Source organism: Trachypithecus francoisi, unplaced genomic scaffold (genome assembly GCF_009764315.1).
Source record: "Trachypithecus francoisi isolate TF-2019V2 unplaced genomic scaffold, Tfra_2.0 Lachesis_group10, whole genome shotgun sequence".
NCBI classification, from domain to species: domain Eukaryota; kingdom Metazoa; phylum Chordata; class Mammalia; order Primates; family Cercopithecidae; genus Trachypithecus; species Trachypithecus francoisi.
In genome coordinates this window covers 20,962,734-20,982,073 of record NW_022681455.1, presented here as the reverse complement: position 1 = coordinate 20,982,073, position 19,340 = coordinate 20,962,734, and the positions used below count along the sequence as shown (strand labels likewise).

General features: G+C 38.2%; 1 protein-coding gene across 3 annotated transcripts in view; it reads right to left on the bottom strand.

The window, feature by feature from the left end:
• CDKAL1 (CDK5 regulatory subunit associated protein 1 like 1) overlaps window positions 1-19,340 on the bottom strand; it is a 723,350-nt gene that overhangs the window by 507,013 nt on the left and 196,997 nt on the right. For all 3 annotated transcript variants that reach the window (XM_033216358.1, XM_033216361.1, XM_033216360.1), the window contains one exon: window positions 5,226-5,322. In XM_033216358.1, coding sequence (XP_033072249.1) covers window positions 5,226-5,322 — 97 coding nt within the window. The remainder of the gene's footprint in view (window positions 1-5,225; window positions 5,323-19,340) is intronic.

Below are 19,340 nucleotides of genomic sequence, written 5' to 3'. Positions count from 1 at the left end.
AATGAATTAACACCAAAACAAACTTCAAATGTGGTCCTTGCTATTAACACAGAAAAACTACACAAAGCACACAATTTCATAAACACACTTTCTAGTAATAGAGTGAGAGCCTAATTTCCTAATAAATGCTGTTCCTGTTAATAATGGATACTGTAATAACAGATAAATAATACTACCTTAGGAAGAAGAACTCAGCAAATAAATATCGTTTCACTCACCTCTCCCTAACACAACTCACAACCAGCAGACACAAAGCGTATTTCCATCTGAGCCTTAAAGAGAAATTCCCAACTAATTGATCTCACTATGGTCTAGGGACCCATCTGACTAGATTCTCTAGGAAGTTGGAGAAGTTCTGGACTCAAACCAGACGTCTCTCCCTAAGAACCAGAATGTAAGCTCAGTGAGGACAGGGATCTGGGACAATTTTATATACCGCTGCATTCCCAGCTCCTGCATAGTACTGTGCTTAGAACAGTACACCAAGCACATAGTACCTGGTGAACCAAAGAAATAATGTTATGGCAGGTCTAGGATTTGAAGCCAGGCTTTCTGATGCCTAAAGTCTACTACTCTTTTTTTACTGCAAATGTTAAGAGAACATCCTATTTTCTGGTTAATCTAAAAGAAACTTTCTGCCAACAAAGTAGCCTAAAAGAAAAACAGAAGCATTCAAACAGGTATATTCACAAGATATGAAACTATCAACAGCTAACATAAACGACATAAACAAATAGTAGTAATAAAAATGGCCTTGCATGAAAACTCTAAGATAGATGATTAACCATAACTATTTGTTAAAAGAGAAAAGGAATTTTTAACTGTAAGGTGAAATGTTTCAAGATCCTGAAAAAAGATAAAAAGATCTTGATTCTGTACTGGTCACCAATGAATATACATCATCTAGATATAAAATTTAAACTTCACTTCATGCTAAGAAAAAGGTTTTGGCTAAAACTTTTTATTCAAGACATTTATGTTTTCAAATCTGTTCTTTCTTCTCTTCCATTGTGAAGAAATTAGACAGGTTTGTGCACAGATTTTTGCCCCAAGATGGGAGAATTATAGAGGTTACGACCACCAAAGCCAGTGCATCTGGACCCAGAGGATGATAAGCTTTATTTCTGGTTTCGATGTTTTGTTATTTTCTTTCCACGCACCATCACATGCATAACATTAATCACAACTAGGTGATTTCAGGGGAGAGTGGGACAGGTGATAATAAAAGGCCCAGAGGTCAAATAACTGCTTACCATGTATTCTCACCACACAGCCTTACTCTGCTTACTAAAATAAATGCCCCATTCCTACAGGCTGATATTGATGGAAATTAGAATGTTATGATGGTAGTCATTTCTCTCTTTATTAATATCTTCTTAAATGCCTATTCTACGAGCACTTTCAAACATGGGTAAGAACAATAAAAATCCTTTAACTCAGATATGCAATAAGTAGCTTGCTCACCCAATGATCCCCCACTCATGGAAGCTTTTGATTTTACTCACCTGGGTCAATAAAATTGACACATTCTTCCTGTACTGTAAGGTGACACAGATAAAGGCTAGCAGAAGGTAAAAGCAGAGAATGCAGTTACAGTTGTTCTTCCTTCCAACTCTATTAACATCCTCCCATCATAGAAAATTTGTAAAGGAATAACATTCTTCACTCAATCACACAATACAATTCTAAGCTTCCTGCTAAAAATCGTTTCCCAAGTCACTGAATTTAAACATCTATTCTTTTTGCACTTCAGAATTGTTTTCTCTTCGTATAAAATATAATTCATTTCTTTATTTCACTGTAACTCACTGTATTTCAGTAGGTTTCTCGTTTTATAGCAATTCTATAGAACAATTCTATTCAAAAGTAGGTCTCTCTAAAGATAAAATTTAGATAATTTTGTTTCCTAATTTGTAATTTGTTTTCAAAATTTTCATTTATGTGGACATAATTTTCACATGTAAAAAGTCAGTGATGATAAATAAAATGTCACATACCTGCCACAGAAAAAAATGCTCCAAAAATGATATTAACAAATAATAATCTTATACTTCAATAATACTTAAAGCTGGTAAAGATATAATTAAATTACACCTCTGAAATGTTAATGATAGTGTGATCCCACTTTCAGAAACTTTTTCAAATATATTAATTTTAAATTAAAAATTAAAAGACCAGTGAGAGCATTAATGTATTATGTATATTTCCTAAAAACTAGAAAATTCTTAAATCCAATAATTAAGAAATAGTTAGGTAAATTATGTTACATCCTTCAATAGAACACTAATGCCAGACTTAAAATGGTTACAAAGCTCATGAAATAATCTAGAGAAATAAGAATACAAAATAGTTTTGAGATTACAATTAAGTAAACGATGCAAAGGTTAAGTCTGAAGGAGGTAAGCAAAATTATAATTGCATTATGGTGAGAGAAATATAGATTTTATTTCTATTCACTTTTCAAAATGTGTTCTTATTTCTCCAATTGTAAATGAACAAAATAAAATAAACCTAAAGACTACTAGTGGTAACAAAATGGGACTATGTGACAGAACAAAACAGCAAAAGAAACTCTCAACAGAGTAAACAAACAACCTACAGAATGGCAGAAAAGGTTTGCAAACCATGCATCTGACAAACGTCTAATATCCAGCATCTATAAGGAACGTAAACAAATTTACAAGAGAAAAACAAGCAGCCCTATTAAAAAGTGGGCAAAGGACATGAACAGACACTTTTCAAAAGACGACGTACATGCGGCTATGAAAAAAAAGCTCAATGTCACTGATTGTTAGAGAAATGAAAATCAAAACCTCAGTGAGATACTACCTCATGCCAGTAAGAATGGCTATTATCAAAATGTCAAAAAATAACAGATGTTGGCAAGACTACAGAGAAAAGGGAACACTGACACACTTTTGGTGGGAGTGTAAATTAGTTCTACCATTATGGAAAGCAATGTGGCAACTCCTCAGAGAGCTAAAAGCAAAACTACCATGTGACTCAGCAATCTCATTACTGGGTATATACCCAGAGTAATATAAATCATTCTACCATAAAAACAAATGCATGCAAATGTTCACTGCAGCACTATTCACAATAGCAAAGACATGGAATCAACCTGCAATGACACATCAGATAAAGAAAATGTGGTACATAATATACACTATGGAATACTATGCAGCCATTTAAAAAAAAAAAAAAAAAACGATAGCATGTCTTTTGTAGGACTATGGATGGAGCTGCAGGCCATTATCCTTAGCAAACTAACGCAGGAGCAGAAAACCAAATACCATACTTTCTCACTTTTAAGTGGGAGCTATACGATGAGAACGCATGGACACATCGGGGGTAACACCACACACTGGGGGCTGTTGGAGGGTAGTGAGTGGGAAGAGGGAGAGGATCGGGAAAAATAACTAATGAGTACAAGGCTTAGTACCTGGGTGACAAAATAATCTGTACAACAGTCACGTGTTTAACCTATATAACAAACCTGTGCATGTAACCCTGAACTTAAAATAGAAGTTTAAAGAAAAAGAATGTTAACCACAGAACAACAAAGGTGCCGATTAAATAGAAACAAAATGTTCATCTGCCAGTGTCACAGCTTTGTGTCGGCCCTGAAAATTGGACTGACACAAAGCTGTGACTTTGGCAAATAAACTCACATTAATAGCCCTGAGTGTCCTCCCTTACACTGTATCTGGAGAATCTCCTGCACATCCTAACATACACTTTTCCCTGCACACAATGGAGTTTTAAAAAATGTTGCCATAATGTATGCAGAGAAGAGGCTTTTGCCACATTAAAGAAAGTCTGTTGTTCCCTAACTTTATTCCTTGAGATGAAATCTAAGATCAACTCCAAGCTTTTACCACATTCCATCTCTAAAAAAGACTTCCAACTAGTTTCCTATTTCCCTACCATAGCAGGATTATGTTTACAGAGAAAGTTAGTCTGACATGAAAAGAGAACTCGGGACTCCCATATTCATTTCATTCCTTAAACCAAGAGAAATCAAAATGTAAACAGACAAATGGTGAAAACAAACTAAAGTTACCAAACATTCAAGTTCTGTTTGTTGAAAGTGAGAATGTTTGTTCGAAGATTATTAAATTTGCTAGCGGGGTAAGGACTTCACAGCAGAAAACAAGTTCATTACACTGAGAACATGATACAAGAACCTGTCAGTAGTGTATCAAATAAGGAAAAATCTATTATAAAGTTCAAAGCAGATGCCAATTAATCATGCAAACTTCTTCTATGAGCATATGATGTTTTCACACTTTTTTAAAATTAACGTAGCCTTTTTAAACAAACAACATTGCTAAGTTTATCACCTACAGCTTCAGTAGAATGTTGGGAAGGAAAAAGCACCATCATTTGATCAACCAATATTGACTGAATATCAGCTACTTGAGGGCATTTTGCAAAAAGTAATTGGCTACAAAGAACAAGAGAGAGAGAAGACAGTAACCTCCTTACTTCACAGAGCTGACTGCCTCCCCGCAAAAAAGTACGTCAACAACAGAAATACAATGTGAAGATTTTTTTCAGGCAATCAACAAACACTTATTGAGTGCCTAGTATGTGCGAGGTATCACGGGAAAGGCTAGAGAAACATGGTGAGAGTTTTTAAAAAAGATTGAAAAACTATTCTCACAAGGCTAACAATTTAAATAGACAGGTGGGCTTTATTCAAAGAATTATATGACAGGTAACTGCACAGTAAGCAAAGAGAAACTAGAGAAAAGAATTATGGAGGACTACACAAAGTAGGAAGAGAAAGCTTTACAGAAGGTCATCATGTTGGAGCTGAGACTTATGGTGGTAGGTATAAGGGAGGTGGGGCATTTGAAAAAAGGCATTGATGTACTCAGGGGTGAAAAGCAAGTAGCTGAGTGAGGTGGAAAAACTGTAATGACCTGGAAAGCGATGGTAATAGATAGCCAAAGACCGGGTTACTAAAGGATGTAAATTCCACACTATGGCTTTTTATTGTGTTGCTCTTTCTTAATGAGAGAAACTAACACATGTTTTTATGGTAAGGTGAAAAAGTTACACAGAAATGACAGTTTCAGGGACAATAAGGAAAATATGTTTAGGACAGCCATAAGTGTAACACAGCTTATAAATAACCTACAAATAGAAAATAAAATGTGAAGCTATTATAGGTGTTAATAATATAAGATTTTCTCTTTTTGCATCAGGTACAAGCTTACCCCAATGATACTCAGTCCCTTAAGGTAGTCCTGGCGAGGCTGGGCTTGAGGAACGCATCCAGCTAGTACGATTTTCTTGTTCTCCTCTTGAGCTTTCCTAAAACATTGAAGAGAAAACAGTGTGAATTCCTTTGCTCATGGGGATACTCTTAGAAACTGTTGTTAGTGCATATTAGTTCTCCAAATAATAATAGGCCTATCTCACATGAAACAGGATTTTCTTACAACTGGTTAAAGACCACATAATAAAACTTCTGTACAATATGTCTATTTATCATAGCATTAAAGAACACAACAGCAGTCCAACCTGATAATGCCATTCATTACCGTCTCATTACAAAACAAAAAAATTCATTATTTTTTATTTTATTCCCAAGGATATGAACCACTCTTGAAAACTGCATTTTCCAGACAGGCAAGCTAAATCTTCAAGTAGGTTACTTATATTAAATGTTAATGAAAATATGCCTAAAACTTAATAGACTATTTCCTAGTCTTTTGACCAACATAAAAGTAAAATATACTGAAAGAAACTGAAACAGAGAAGAGTAACTAAAAGGCATAATGTCCTATGTGCTAGTAATTCGCACATCTCCTCAGTCCTGCTCCCTAGAGTCATGCTACAGTTGATTGCATATGCTTACGTCCAGACACCAGACTATCCCTCACATATGCAAGCATATATGGGAAAACAAGCTGGTCCTTTGTACATACAAACATATTTGAATGTTTGAGAAAGTATTTCTGGATTACAGAAACCTAGACGTGAAATCCACACTCAGTTGTGTAATTATTTCCTTAGTATAAATTCTAAGTAACTGGGTGGAGTGGTTCACGTCTGTAATCCCAGCACTTTGGGAGGCCAAGGCGGAAGGATCACTTGAGCCCAGGAGTTTGAAACCAACCTGGGCACCATTGTGAGACCATGTCTCTACTAAAAATGAACAAATTAGCGATGCATGGTGGGGCACGTCTGTAGTCCCAGCTACTCTGGAGGCTGAGCCAGGAGGAGCACTGAAGCCCCAGGAGTTCAAGGTTGTGGTGAACACCACTGATGATGATAGCACCACCGTACTGTGGCCTGGGCAACACAGCAAGACCGTGTCTCAAAAAAAAAAAAAAACTAAGAAGTAGAAATGCTGGTTCAAAACTATACATATATGGCTTTTTTAAAGCCTTTCTTTACTCAAGAGAGTTCTAGCAATATGTTTGATGTGACATTATTCATTCGGGTATGTGTATACATAGCCAACATTTATTTTGTGCTAGAAGACAGTAGTGAACAAAGCAGAACTTATATCCTTTCCTAGAAACTACTCAAATCCTTTGCCCATCTTAAAATTAAATTTTCAAGTCTTTAATTCTTTTGCATGTGTATGGGTTTTGGAGTGTGTTTTGATGCTTTGTTCACCTTTATTGCTGAGTCTTTGGGCACTGAGTATTATGTACCAAATTGGGTCGCTCCTCCCACCACTACAAGCAACCTCTAGGTTTCTGAAACCAACTGAGAAAGGTAAGGGTATTAGCAGCCCAGTTTTGGTAGGTGTGACATTAAACTCTACTATTATAAAGTGAAAGGTCTCTAAGCCTGGCACACCTTTTTGTCTTTGTCAACTTTTTCAAGAGTACAAATTCAAAACTAGATGCCAACAAAAAATTGGGCTCTTTGTGATAAACAGCCACATCAAAATTTTCTGGGAAGTACAGAGAGAATGATTAAATAAATGAATAGAGTACAAAATACTATTTTAACAGCACCTGCACTTCATTTCAATAGCTTCTTAGAACACTTTGATATAATTTTTCTTCTTGGAATCCTGAAAAAGCTTGTTAACGAAATAAAAACAAATCTGACTTTGGTAGATTGCATAACACATCCAAGAGAATTATTGTCTGGCTTTGCACCTTGTTTTACTTTTTATCAGTACCAAGCACATCATTGCACATAAATACTTTTCTTGTATTAAATGTGAAATACCTTATCAAACAAAAAAAACTTTCCATTTTCATTAGCCATGTATACAAAGAAGTTAACATCAAGTTGCTTTAAGAACTTTCATTATAACACATAGAATCGCTGCCAAACATCCAAGAGAGATGTTGAGATGACTAATAATTAAATCCAAATTTAAAAAGCTTACTTCCTATAATGCTATTCAATTACTTATTAAGTATCTCTAAGACATTATTACACTGAGTGTTTAAGAGAACACGGTAATGAAGAAGACAAGTGTCTTGCACTCAACGAGCTTATAGTTTACAATATTTGAAATATAAAAGAACATAAAAAACACAGCATCGAGTAAGGTACCCTTGGTGACAGAGAGATGGATAGCTAACATACCACGAAGAGGAAAAGAATATGCAGAAAGGAAAACACAGGAAAAAGCTTCACGAAGAAATCTAGGAGGATTTTATTGGCAAGACAGGAGTAGGAAAAATGGAGATAGAGGCAGAGAAAGCTAAGGGCAGTTGTTACAGCATGAACAAAGACAAGGAGGAGGAAAGCATTTCATTATATTAATAGAAATAATTTCTGTATATGGGAGAATGAGTGGCTTATATTGTAAAAAGAATCTTAAGAGACTAGAGAGTCTCTAATTTCGTGGGCCATATGGAAATCTCTTAAGTTTTGGTGGCAGAGTGGAACTTTGAGAACATAACATTGGTGACAGAGTGTAAAATGTCAATAGATTTGACATTGACATTCACTTTCTGTTTGCCCTAGATAGAAGGGGAAAAGAAGCCAGGAGGTGAGGAAATTAATTTAATACCCTAGGCAAAAGGATCAGAGAACCAGAATGCATGTGGAAGATTTTTTAAAAGATGATGATGATTAAAGAAACGGAGATTAATTTTCTTGCTAGAATATACTTGAAAAATACCAAAGGAGGAATCAAAGGTAATGCCCAAGTTTTAGTCTAAAGTAGGGGTCAGCAAACTTTTCTTATTTATTTATTTATTTTTTGAAACAGAGTTTCACTCTGTTGTCCAGGCTGGAGTGCAGTGGCCTGATCTCAGCTCACTGCAAGCTCCACCTCCTGGGTTTACACCATTCTCCTGCCTCAGCCTCCCGAGTAGCTGGGATTACAGGCACCCGCCACCACGCCAGCTAATTTTTTGTATTTTTAATAGAGACGGCGTTTCACTGTGTTAGCCAGGATGGTCTCGATCTCCTGACGTCATGATCGGCCCGCGTCAGCTTCCCAAAGTGTTGGGATTACAGGCGTGAGTCACCACACCTAGCGGGATCAGCAAACTTTTCTAAAAAGGGTCCGAAAGTAAATACTTTTAGCTTTGCCAGTCATAAGATCTCTGTTGCAACTTCTTAACTCTGCCACCTTAGTGCAAAAGCAGCCATAGACAATACTTACATAAATGGGCATCTAATATTAATAAAACTTTATTTACAAAAACAGGCAGCAGGCCATAGTTTGCTAATCCACAGCTTAAGAAAACAGAGAGGGAGAGAAAAAAAAAAAAAACAATAACAAAGAAACCGTTGTTCCACTGGTTGTCACAGCTGACTGAGTATTGGGATAGAAGGTAATAAATAGGACACACTGAATCTGAGATTCTAGCAATGCCCATCAAATCTCTGAAATGCAAGTTGGCTGAATGAGAATAAATAAGGATAGATTTCAAAGTGATAGCTGATGACAGTGGATGCAGCAGTGTCAAAGTGTGAGAGAATCTAATTGAATATAAAACGTTACAGTTTTATGGAGGTGTACAAACGTTTCTATACGATCAAAAATAATAGTGTGAAAACAAAGAACCAATCATACTATGACAATAAGATCTGTGGTTAGCACTTACATAGCACTTAATCAGGGTAATAACCATTATGTAATTAGTTATGCAGAATACTTGAAAACAGTACAGCCAATATATAACAACTCAGGGATAATGTTCTCATGACATGAAACAGGTGAAGGCTTATTTTAAGGGAATAAGAACACCAAAAAGTTAAAAGAAAAATTGAGGTGCATGATTAAGTAATTCACACAATATAGCCATTGATATGGTTAGGCTGTGTCCCCACCCAAATCTCATCTTGAACTGTAGTTCCCATAATATCCACATATCGTGGGAGGAATCTGGTGGGAGGTAACTGAATCATGGGGGTCGTTTCCCCCATGCTATTCTCATGATAATAAGTTCTCATGAGGTCTGATGGTTTATAAGGGGCTTCCTCATTTGCTCAGCTCTCATTCTGTCTCCTGCTCCCCTGTAAAGAGGTGCCTTCCGTCATGATTATAGTTTCCTGAGGCTTCCCCAGCCATGCAGAACTAACTCAATTAAACCTCTTTTCTTTATAAATTACCCAGTTTCAGGTATGTCTTTATTTGCAGTGTGAGAATGAACTGATAACACCCATGTAACAGACCTGCACATGCACCCACTGAATCTAAAATAAAAGTTGAAATTAGTTTTTAAAAAAAGGGAAGGCCGGGTGCAGTGGTTCACGCCTATAATCCCAGCACTTTGGGAGGCCAAGGCGGGTGGGTTGCCTAAGATCAGGAGTTTGAGACCAGTTTGGCCAACATTATGAAACCCGTCTCTACTAAAAGTACAAAAAAATTAGCCAGGCATGGTGGCATGCACCTGTAATCCCAGTCACTCGGGAGGCTGAGGCAGGGAATTGCTCGAACCAGGCAGACAGAGGTTGCAGTGAGCCAAGATCGCACCATTGCACTTCATCTTGGGTGACAGAGTGAGACTCCATTTCAAAAAAAAAAGAGAAGAGGTGCAGCAGATTGCCCCTTTAATCCCAGCTCTTTGGGAGGCCTAGGCAGGTGTATAGCTTGAGTCCAGGAAGGCATTTGAGACCAGCCTGGGCAATGATGTGGAATTACACTGGCTTTGGGGGGAAAAAATTTCATTATTTCTTAATATTTGGCTTTAAAATTCTAAGGCAGACCAGAACTATAATCCAAGCCAAAATCATAGCCGTCATGGAATATTAACACTATACTTTACAAGTCACCAAATAAAGTAGCAAAGTTTTAATGCAAATTCACAGAGTATTTTTGTTCTCAACAGTCCCTTCTTATAGCTTGTTCTTTTTGTCTGGTTAGCTTTGTTCGGGTTAATAAAAGCCTTTAAAAATGTTCCTTTAAAAATGTACCCATCACAGACATATTTTTAAAACCTTTCATCCTGCAAAATATGAATGGTGATAAGAATAATACCTTAAGAATATTTAAAATAGTATTAATTTCCATGTCTTCAGATAGTCTTGAAATGCTAATATAAAAACTGAATATAAATTTAATATAACGGGTCATTTTTTCTTGAAACATATTTCTAAATAAAGATATGTACTCTTGTCTAGAGCATTAACTTGAGTAATATAGAAAACATAAAGAAGATTTTCCCTCGTCTTCCCAAAACCAAATGGAAGAAACAATTTGTGTAAAATCTTTTTCTTTTCCTTTTCTTTTTTTTTTTTTTTTTTGAGACAGAGTCTTGCTCTGATGCCCAGGTTGGAGTGCGGTGGCATGATCTCAGCTCACTGCAACCTCTGTCTCCCAGGTTCAATTGATTCTCCTGCCTCAGCCTCCTGAGTAGCTGGCACTACAGGCGTGGGCCACCACACACGGCTAATCTTTGTATTTTTAGTAGAGATGGGGCTTCACCATGTTGGCCAGCCTGGTCTCGAATTCCTGACCTCAAGTGATCCACCTACCTCAACCTCCCAAAGTGCTGGGATTACAGGCATGAGCCACCGTGCCTGGCCTGTACAAAATCTTAACATTCATAGCGTAATAAAAAATACATAAAGATGACAAAATATCATTCCCTTATTTCACAGATGAGAAGATTACGATTTAAGAAGATGCAATGATTGAGGCCTAAATTCCCACAGTTTCCGTAGTTAGTGCTGGAGCCAGCATGAGCACCCAAGATCTCCAGGTTCTGTGAATATCACAATTCAAAAACCCAATTGCATTCAACAATCGGAACTCAGCTGTGTTTGCCAATCTGAACTAAGCAAGTTTCAATCCTTCATTTGCACGAATGGACCTCATTGGAAACCTGGGTGGGAACTTTTGTTACAAAACTCAAGCCTCTTCATTCTCTAGAAGGCACCTTTGTTTTACACTAAAGGCTGCAAATTGTTCACTGGAATAAAATCTGTTTCCTCCAAATCCCTTTTTCAGAGAACTTTTGTTCACAAGCATTTCATGTTTTCATTCTACAATTTGTTCATGTATCACATGCCAGACACAAGGAAAAATAAAGATACAAAGATAGCCACTGATCTAAAGTTCACAGTTTAGAGCGAGAAGGAAGAACCATGCTTTAGAAGCCAACTTTTCATGTAAAAGGGAAGAATGGAAGAACAGAGATGTGCAGGTGGCAAGAACAGCTGCAAGTAGCTGTGGGACAGTCATCATGCCCCCTTATCAAGAGACCCAAGGCTATCAATGTAATGCAGGAAAAGTGGTTTTCCCTTCAAGCATGACTTCATCACCCTGACTCCCACTGAGGTCCCTGAGGGACAAGGTCAGGGGCACTGGGGCAGCTGAGCAGCTGAGACTAGAGTCCTCCCAACCTACACTGCAACCTGTTACTGTGTTTCCATCTGCTTTACAAGGGCAACAAGGGTCTGTGAAAGATTAATTTGAAGGTTTTGTGGATTTTAAGGGGAAGAAATGAGGATACAGATACAGACTTCTGTGAAGAGGCTGAGGGTGTTTAAAAAGTTGGTTCATTCAATGAGATCACTTGGACTCGGGAAGGGGAACATCACACACTGGGGCCTATCATGGGGAGGGGGGAGGAGGGAGGGATTGCATTGGGGAGTTATACATGATATAAACGTCATGCACATGTACCCTAGAACTTAAAGTATAATAAAAAAAAAAAAAAGTTGGTTCATTATAGAAAGAGAAATTCAATGACACACACACACAAAGTTTAAAAAAGAAACTACGGGGGAAAATGATGGGGGGAAAAGTAAACGATGGAAAAAAGTCAAAGGTGGTACCTGCAGAAATTAGAAAATGGTGACTGTGGTGCTTGCACAATGAGTAATGGATGAGAAGTACAGTAAAAATAAAATAAGCACCAGAGGGGCTTAACTAGCCTTATGGCTCCAAAGTGAACCAAGTGCAGACAATAGGAATGATTCCTTAGGTTTATAAGAAGATGCTTGTCAGCCAGACGCAGTGGCTCACACCTGTAATCCTAGCACTTTGGGAAGCAGAGGCGGGTGTGCGTGGTCAGGAATTTGAGACCAGCTTGGCCAACATGACCAAACCCGATCTCTACTAAAAATACAAAAAAAAATTAGCCGGGTGTCATGGTGCACAGGTGCAATCCCAGCTACTCAGGGGGCTGAGGCAGGAAAATCGCTTGAACCTGGGAGGCAGAGGTTGCATTGAGCGAGATGGTGCCACTGCACTCCAGCCTGGGCGACAGAGCAAGACTCTGTCTCCAAAAAAAAAAAAGAAAGAAAAGAAAAGAAAAGAAAGGAGAAGGAGATGGTTCTCATAGCCAGGCAAGATGGTACACACCTGTAGTCCCAGCTACTCAAGAGGCTGAGGTGCAGGAAGAGTTTGAGCCTAGAAGGTCGAGGTTGCAGTGAGCTTGGACTGTGCCACTACACTCCAGCCAGGGGAACAGAGCACGACTCCATCTCAAAAAAACATTTTTTTAAAGTAAAAATTAATATTTTTAAAAAGAGAGAGAAGAAGATGCTTCTGAATCCTACCAGGCTGGCTGCTACAGGTCATCCTCCCTGGAAATCTTTCCCCAGATGCCCTGGCAGCAAGGTAAGGGGAGAGATCCTTGTCATGCTGGGAGGCTGGCTGCTGTTGGCTATGGTCTGATGGGGCTCCATGACAAACTGAATGGATGAGACTGGTTACTTATGAGTTCTGTGCCTGGGCCCATTTAACTCTAGGTAAACCTAAAAAATCAAATTCCTGAACCTGCCAAACCGAACCTTTCACACCCTGAAAATTACTGTCAACACCTATTTATGTCACCTGATAGACAGCTTGTCTCTATGACACATGTTTCCACTTCTCTACAACTGAAACTACAATCCTTCAAGATAATGAAGAATACATACTACCTAGCTTCTCAGGCTAGTGACTTAAAAGCTGTATCTAAAGCACTAAAGGCCATAAGTTTGTTCTTTGATTTAAAAATTCAGTGTCAAGTCATTTGTGCAAATTAATCCCAATCAGTTAACAGCAAGTCCATCCTTCCAGTTCTTCCCGTAACTCTTAGAATTACTTTTAACTTCTCTTACACTCAATCCATCAGCAAATCCCACTCAGAAATATACCACGTTTCAACATACCTCAGAAATATGTCCAGGTTTAAACCACTTATCACCACCCCCACAGCTACCACCGTGGTCTAAGCCAGTAACGCTTTTTCCCTGCTGCCTTCCATCTTCATTCCCTTAGACTTTGGTCTCAACACAGCAGTGGTTGTTTTAAAACAGAAGCCAGAACGTGGTACTCCTCTCCTCAAAATCGTTTCATATATCATCATCTCATAAGAACAGTTCATAAGAATCGCCTACGAAGCTCTAACTACCTGGGCATCCCTCCCTTCTGTGTTCCTTCCCTTATCTTCTCCCACTCTTTCCTCATTCACTCTGTTCCAGCCACAGAGGCCTTCTGAGTGTTCCTGAAAAAAAGTCATGCATGCACTTGACATTAAGCCCTGGCACCTGCCGTTTCTCCACTGATACGTTCTTGGCCCAGATGTCCACGTGGTTCACTTTCCTTCATCTGCCTCAACTTTGCTCATATCACCCTCTTACCTGCTTAAATCCCTTACACCCACAGCAATACCACTGGCTGCTTCCATGCTTTATTTCTTCTTCTTCTTTTTTTTTTTTTTAGACGGAGTCTTGCTTCTTAGCCCAGGCTGGAGTGCAGTGGTATGATCTCAGCTCACTGCAACCTCCGTCTCCCGGGTTCAAGCAATTATCCTGCCTCAGCCTCCCAAGTAGCTGGGATTACAGGCACGTTCCACCACGCCCAGCTAATTTTTGTATTTTTAGTAGAGACAGGGTTTCACCATGTTGACCAGGCTGGCCGAACTACTGACATCGAGTGATCTGCCTGCCTCAGCCTTCCAAAGTGTTGGGATTACAGGCGTGAGTCACCACGCCTGGCCTATTTCTTTTTCATAGTACTTCTCATCTACTCCTCTACCATGTAATTTATTTTTCTTTCTTTCTTTCCTTCCTTCCTTCCCTTTCTTTCTCTCTTTTCTTTCTCTTCCTTTCTTTCTTCCTTTTTCTATTTTCGGGTCTGGCTCTATGTATCTTTCTCTTTTTTTCTTTTTTCGACTCTGGCTCCTTTCTTTCTTTCTTCCTTTCTTCCTTTCTTTCTTTCTGGGTCTGGCTTTTCTCTTTTCCTTTCTCTTTCTTTCTTTCTTTCTTTTCGGGTCTAGCTTCTTTCTTTTCCTTTCTCTTTCTTTCTTTCTTTCTTCTTTCTTTCTTTCTGGGTCTGGCTTTTCTCTTTTCCTTTTTCTTTCTTTCTTTCTTTCTTTCTTTCTTTTCGGGTCTGGCTTCTTTCTTTTCCTCTTTCTTTCTTTCTTTCTTTTTCTTTTCGGGTCTGGCCTCCCCTCCCCTCCCCCTCTCTCCCTCCCCCCCTCCTTCTTTCTTTCTTTCTTTTCGGGTCTGGCTCCCCTTCCCTCCCCTCCCCTTCCCTTCCTTTCCTTTCCCTTCTCTCTCTCTCTCTCTTTCTTTCCTTCCTTCCTTCCTTCCTTTCTCTTTCTTTCCTTTTTTTTTTTTTTAGGGTGTGGCTCCATCTCAGCTCACTGAAACCTCCACCTCCCAGGCTCAAGTGATCCTCCTGCCTCAGCCTCCCAAGGAGCTGGGACTACAGGCACACGCCACCATTACCCAGATACTTTTTGATTTTTGTTTTTTGTTTTTTAGACACAGGGTTTTGCCCAGCCTGGTCCTAAACTCCTAAGCTCAAGTGATCTGCCCATCTCGGCCTCCCAAAGTGCTGGGATTACAGGCATGAGCCACTGTGCCAGGCCAATGTAATTTTCTTATTTAACCGTTTAGTAGTCTGTCTCCAACCACCTCCTTCCTCCAGAGCATGAATGTCATAAAGATGGGGATTTTTGTGTATTTCAGTCCAAAAGGATGTTATCAGACTTAGAATATGCCTGGCACATTGTAGTAGCAAAAAGGAAACAGGTGAGAACTCAAAGTACAACCATGAGGAGTAGCTAATATGAATCATGCCATAGGCGCATAAAGGAACCTTACAGTCATTTGAGAAGCAGGGTAGTAAAATGGTTAGCCCCCAGACTTAAGCCAAGCTGCCTGGGTTCCAACACTGGCTCTGCTATTTACTAACTATATAACTGTAGGGGAATTACTTATCCTCTCTGTGCTTCAGCGTCTTCACCTGTAATAGAAGTTCCTACCTCATGAGGTTGTCATGAGGGTTAAATGTTGTTAATATGTGAAAAGCACTTTAAAAGTGCTGCCATGCAGTAAGTACTTTATAAACAGAGAATTATAGAGATCTACAAGTGCTGACAAGGAAATGTGTCCACAATATATGGTTACACGAAAGTAGCAAGTTATTGAACAGGATGTAACTATGTCCAATTTTCATAAAGAAGGTACATGCATAGAAAATTGTAGATTTTGAAAGATACATGCGTAGAAAAGGTACACTGTGAAAGAAAATAGTCCAAACTGTAAATAATTACCTTTGTTGGATAAGACATTAAGAAAAAAAAGAAGAAACTCTCAAAGCCTGACACCAAAACAGAGCAAGAGGAAAGAGTTCCCCAGCAGCAGTGGTAAGGCTGCATCCTCACAAGCTCCTTGGAAGGCATCATCCCAAGATTACGACTAACTTAAGAGGACACAGATGCCATAAACAGTAGCTCCCTATCTACCTGCCTAACTTGCTTTATGTAACCTCAAAGAGTTCCCCAACATCAGGGGAGTTTCTCTTGGATAGGAAGGTTGCCTGTTTGAATGGATTTTACCCAACTGGTCAATATTTTCTACAATATCCCCGATAAGTGGTCACGTGGCTTCTGCTTTATTTCATCAGATGCAGGGAGTTCATTACTTTAAAATTTCCATATCACAAATGCCATGTTATTATTATAAAACTTTAATTCATTATAGCTTTCACCTATTCATCCAAATTTGCCCTTTTAATCTCAAAAAACTGAACCACATCCCAAATCATTTTTCATCAAAAAAAAAAAAGAAAGGAAAGAAAAGAAAAACAAGTAATCATTCTAATGAAAATGTTTCCATGACATGCTTATCTTTCTTATTACATAGAATATAGCGAATCTAAGTGACTTTGTAGGTGACTGCCTCAGATAATCAGAGTACATGTAGAATTTCAAATTTTTAGAAGACATCAAAAGCTTTCTAGCCCTGTCATTTCATTTTATAAAAGAGGAAACTGAGGATAAGAAAGATTAAATGGCTTGTCCAAGGTCAAAGTAAAGACAGGGTCATTACTGGATATCATCTATCACTGCCCTTTGCTTCAAAATAATAACGCCCTAAGCTAGGGGTTACCAAGCTCCATCAAGCTGTGTGGTCCAGTGATAAATAATCTCAGTAAGCCATACCTATTCATTCTTCTCTTTCTTTTGTAGGTGTCACCTATTACTTTGCAATATGTCAACTTCTAACTTATCTACTCAATCTACCATCACCATTTCTAACTGCTATGTAATTAATCCATAAAAATTTCTGGAGTAAATGATGAAAATCAACAATTTCCTTTTATATATTATTTTTGAAATTCATTAATGAATATTTATTTTGTTCCTATCATGCATACAATATAAGCTTAGATGCCTGTCAGATACCAAGAGGAATTTTTGCTTCAAAGAATACACATGAAGTTGGAAAGACCACCCTCCACTGAAATATACAAATTATACAGAAATACACATTAACACTTAAATAAAAGGTTTGAACATTATTTGTACATTAATAAACACAAATAAGTTCACAGACCAGTGGCCACTAGACATTTTATGAAGGTACTCACCAGTAAAAACAAAAGCAAAGAACAGAAAAGCCCTCATGTACCCCAAATACATGCAGTTACATATAAATCATATGTATGCAGTACTACAGTACTATATTGCACACATTATAAAACATACTTTGAAATTAGTATCTTTTTAAGTGAAAAACAGCAAAAGAAAAATTAATGTTCTGAGTTCAAATACGACAGAACTCATTGCAGGTCCAAATATGGCCCTTACAAAGTCTGGTGTAATATCATTAGTCACCTCGAAACTCACTTACTCATGGAAGGGGACAAGAATATACCATCCAAAAATATGCCACTATAGCATAAGGACTATTTTGAGCTGAAAGCATTTAAGAAAAAGGAGACACAGAAAAAAAGCTCCCTGTCCTTCCCCATCTTACTAAAAACAGAACATAAAGTTCCATTTGTAAAGGTGTCTCCCTCTCCAGTATCAGGAAGAGAACTACTCTGAAGACAACTCTTGGCACCTGAAAAGACTCTAGTTTGCATTTTAAAAAACCTTACAAATGACCCTTATTTACTGTATCCTTTTTAGTCCCTTTCCCACAACTTACCCCATCAAGAAGCCCCAAACCTTTTCTTCTTTGTCTAACAAGACTCTTCTCTATATTTCATTCCCTTTGTTAAGATGGTATAGAAGCCCCAAATTCTAAGTGTGTCATTAAGTCACATTTATTTGCTAAATCCTGTATATCTATATGTAATTATATGTATTTTTTTATTCCTGCTAATCTGTCCTTTATCATTTTGATTCACAGTCCTCAGCTACTGAGCCTAAGAGGGTAGTGGAAGAGCTTTTTTTCCTCCTGTGACCTGCAAGATCAAAATGATGCCCCTTCATCAACTAAGACAAACCCTAAGGTTAAGGAAACAGTTACCTGTGGGTCAAGGGTTCAGGGCCTGGCTGGCGTGGCATTTTTCTAAATTCCTACGGCTACAAGAATAACCACCTTCTTGTTTAACTCCTTAACAATAGGAGCTATCAGGCAAATTATCAGAACTGATTTACAACCCAGGCCGCTTGATTGGACAGATGATGGGCCTTATAAACATTCTTTTCTGATAAGCTACCAGAGACCAGTAACCAGTTTCAGCTAGCTTATAGAGGCTGCACAAAGTCTTTGTGTGCTATTGTTCACCTTTTGACATAAATAGTGAAATTCCACCTCATTTTAATGCTAAAACCCCACCACAAAGTGAATATGGGATATATGTTACATATATGTTTATTCATTATGCATGTATTCGGCTCCCCTCATAAATATGTATAGCTTTCCCCCCAAACCTGCTGAATATGTATGACTCCATTGTGTAATACAGAACTGGTAAGGCATAAAATACAGTCTGTCCTTTTCCTCTAAAGAGAGAGAGCACCTTCAGTCTATGCTGGAGACTTCCTCTTCTCAGCTTACATACCAGTATCACCAAAAAAAGTTCTCCTTTGTACTATTTAGCCATCTTGAGAGTCTTTGGGATGACACTTCCCTATACCATGAAATGTAAGGTTCAATGGTATTTTTGTGTTGTCAACAAAAAGAGTCAAACTCCAAAATATTTAAAGAAGTTTATTATGTGCTAAATATGGCATGGCTTCAGATACAGTCTCACGAGGTCCTGAGAACACCTGCCCAGGGTTGCTGGGTTACAGTTTGATTGTATAGGTTTTAGGGAAATATAAGACATCAGTCAGTACATGTGAGGTATATATTGGATTGGTGCAGCAAAGTAGGATAATTGGAGAGCAGGTGGGGGTGCGGGGGTCACACAGGTCATAGATGATTTCCAAGATTTTCTGATTGACAATTGCTCAAAAGAGTTATTATCTAAGACCTGGAATCAACAGAACTGTCTGGGGGGATGTGGAGACCAAGGTTATTCTGTAGACAAGGTCTTACAGGTGGCCACCCTTAGAGACAAATAAATGGCAAATGTCTCCTATCTAGACCTTCAAAAGGTGATAGACTCTCAGATGCAAATATTCCCCCCATAAAAGATGACTTTGCAGGGCCATTTTAAGATATGAAAAAAAAAAAAAAGGTATTTTAGGGTAAAATATTTTGATTTTTCTTATCTG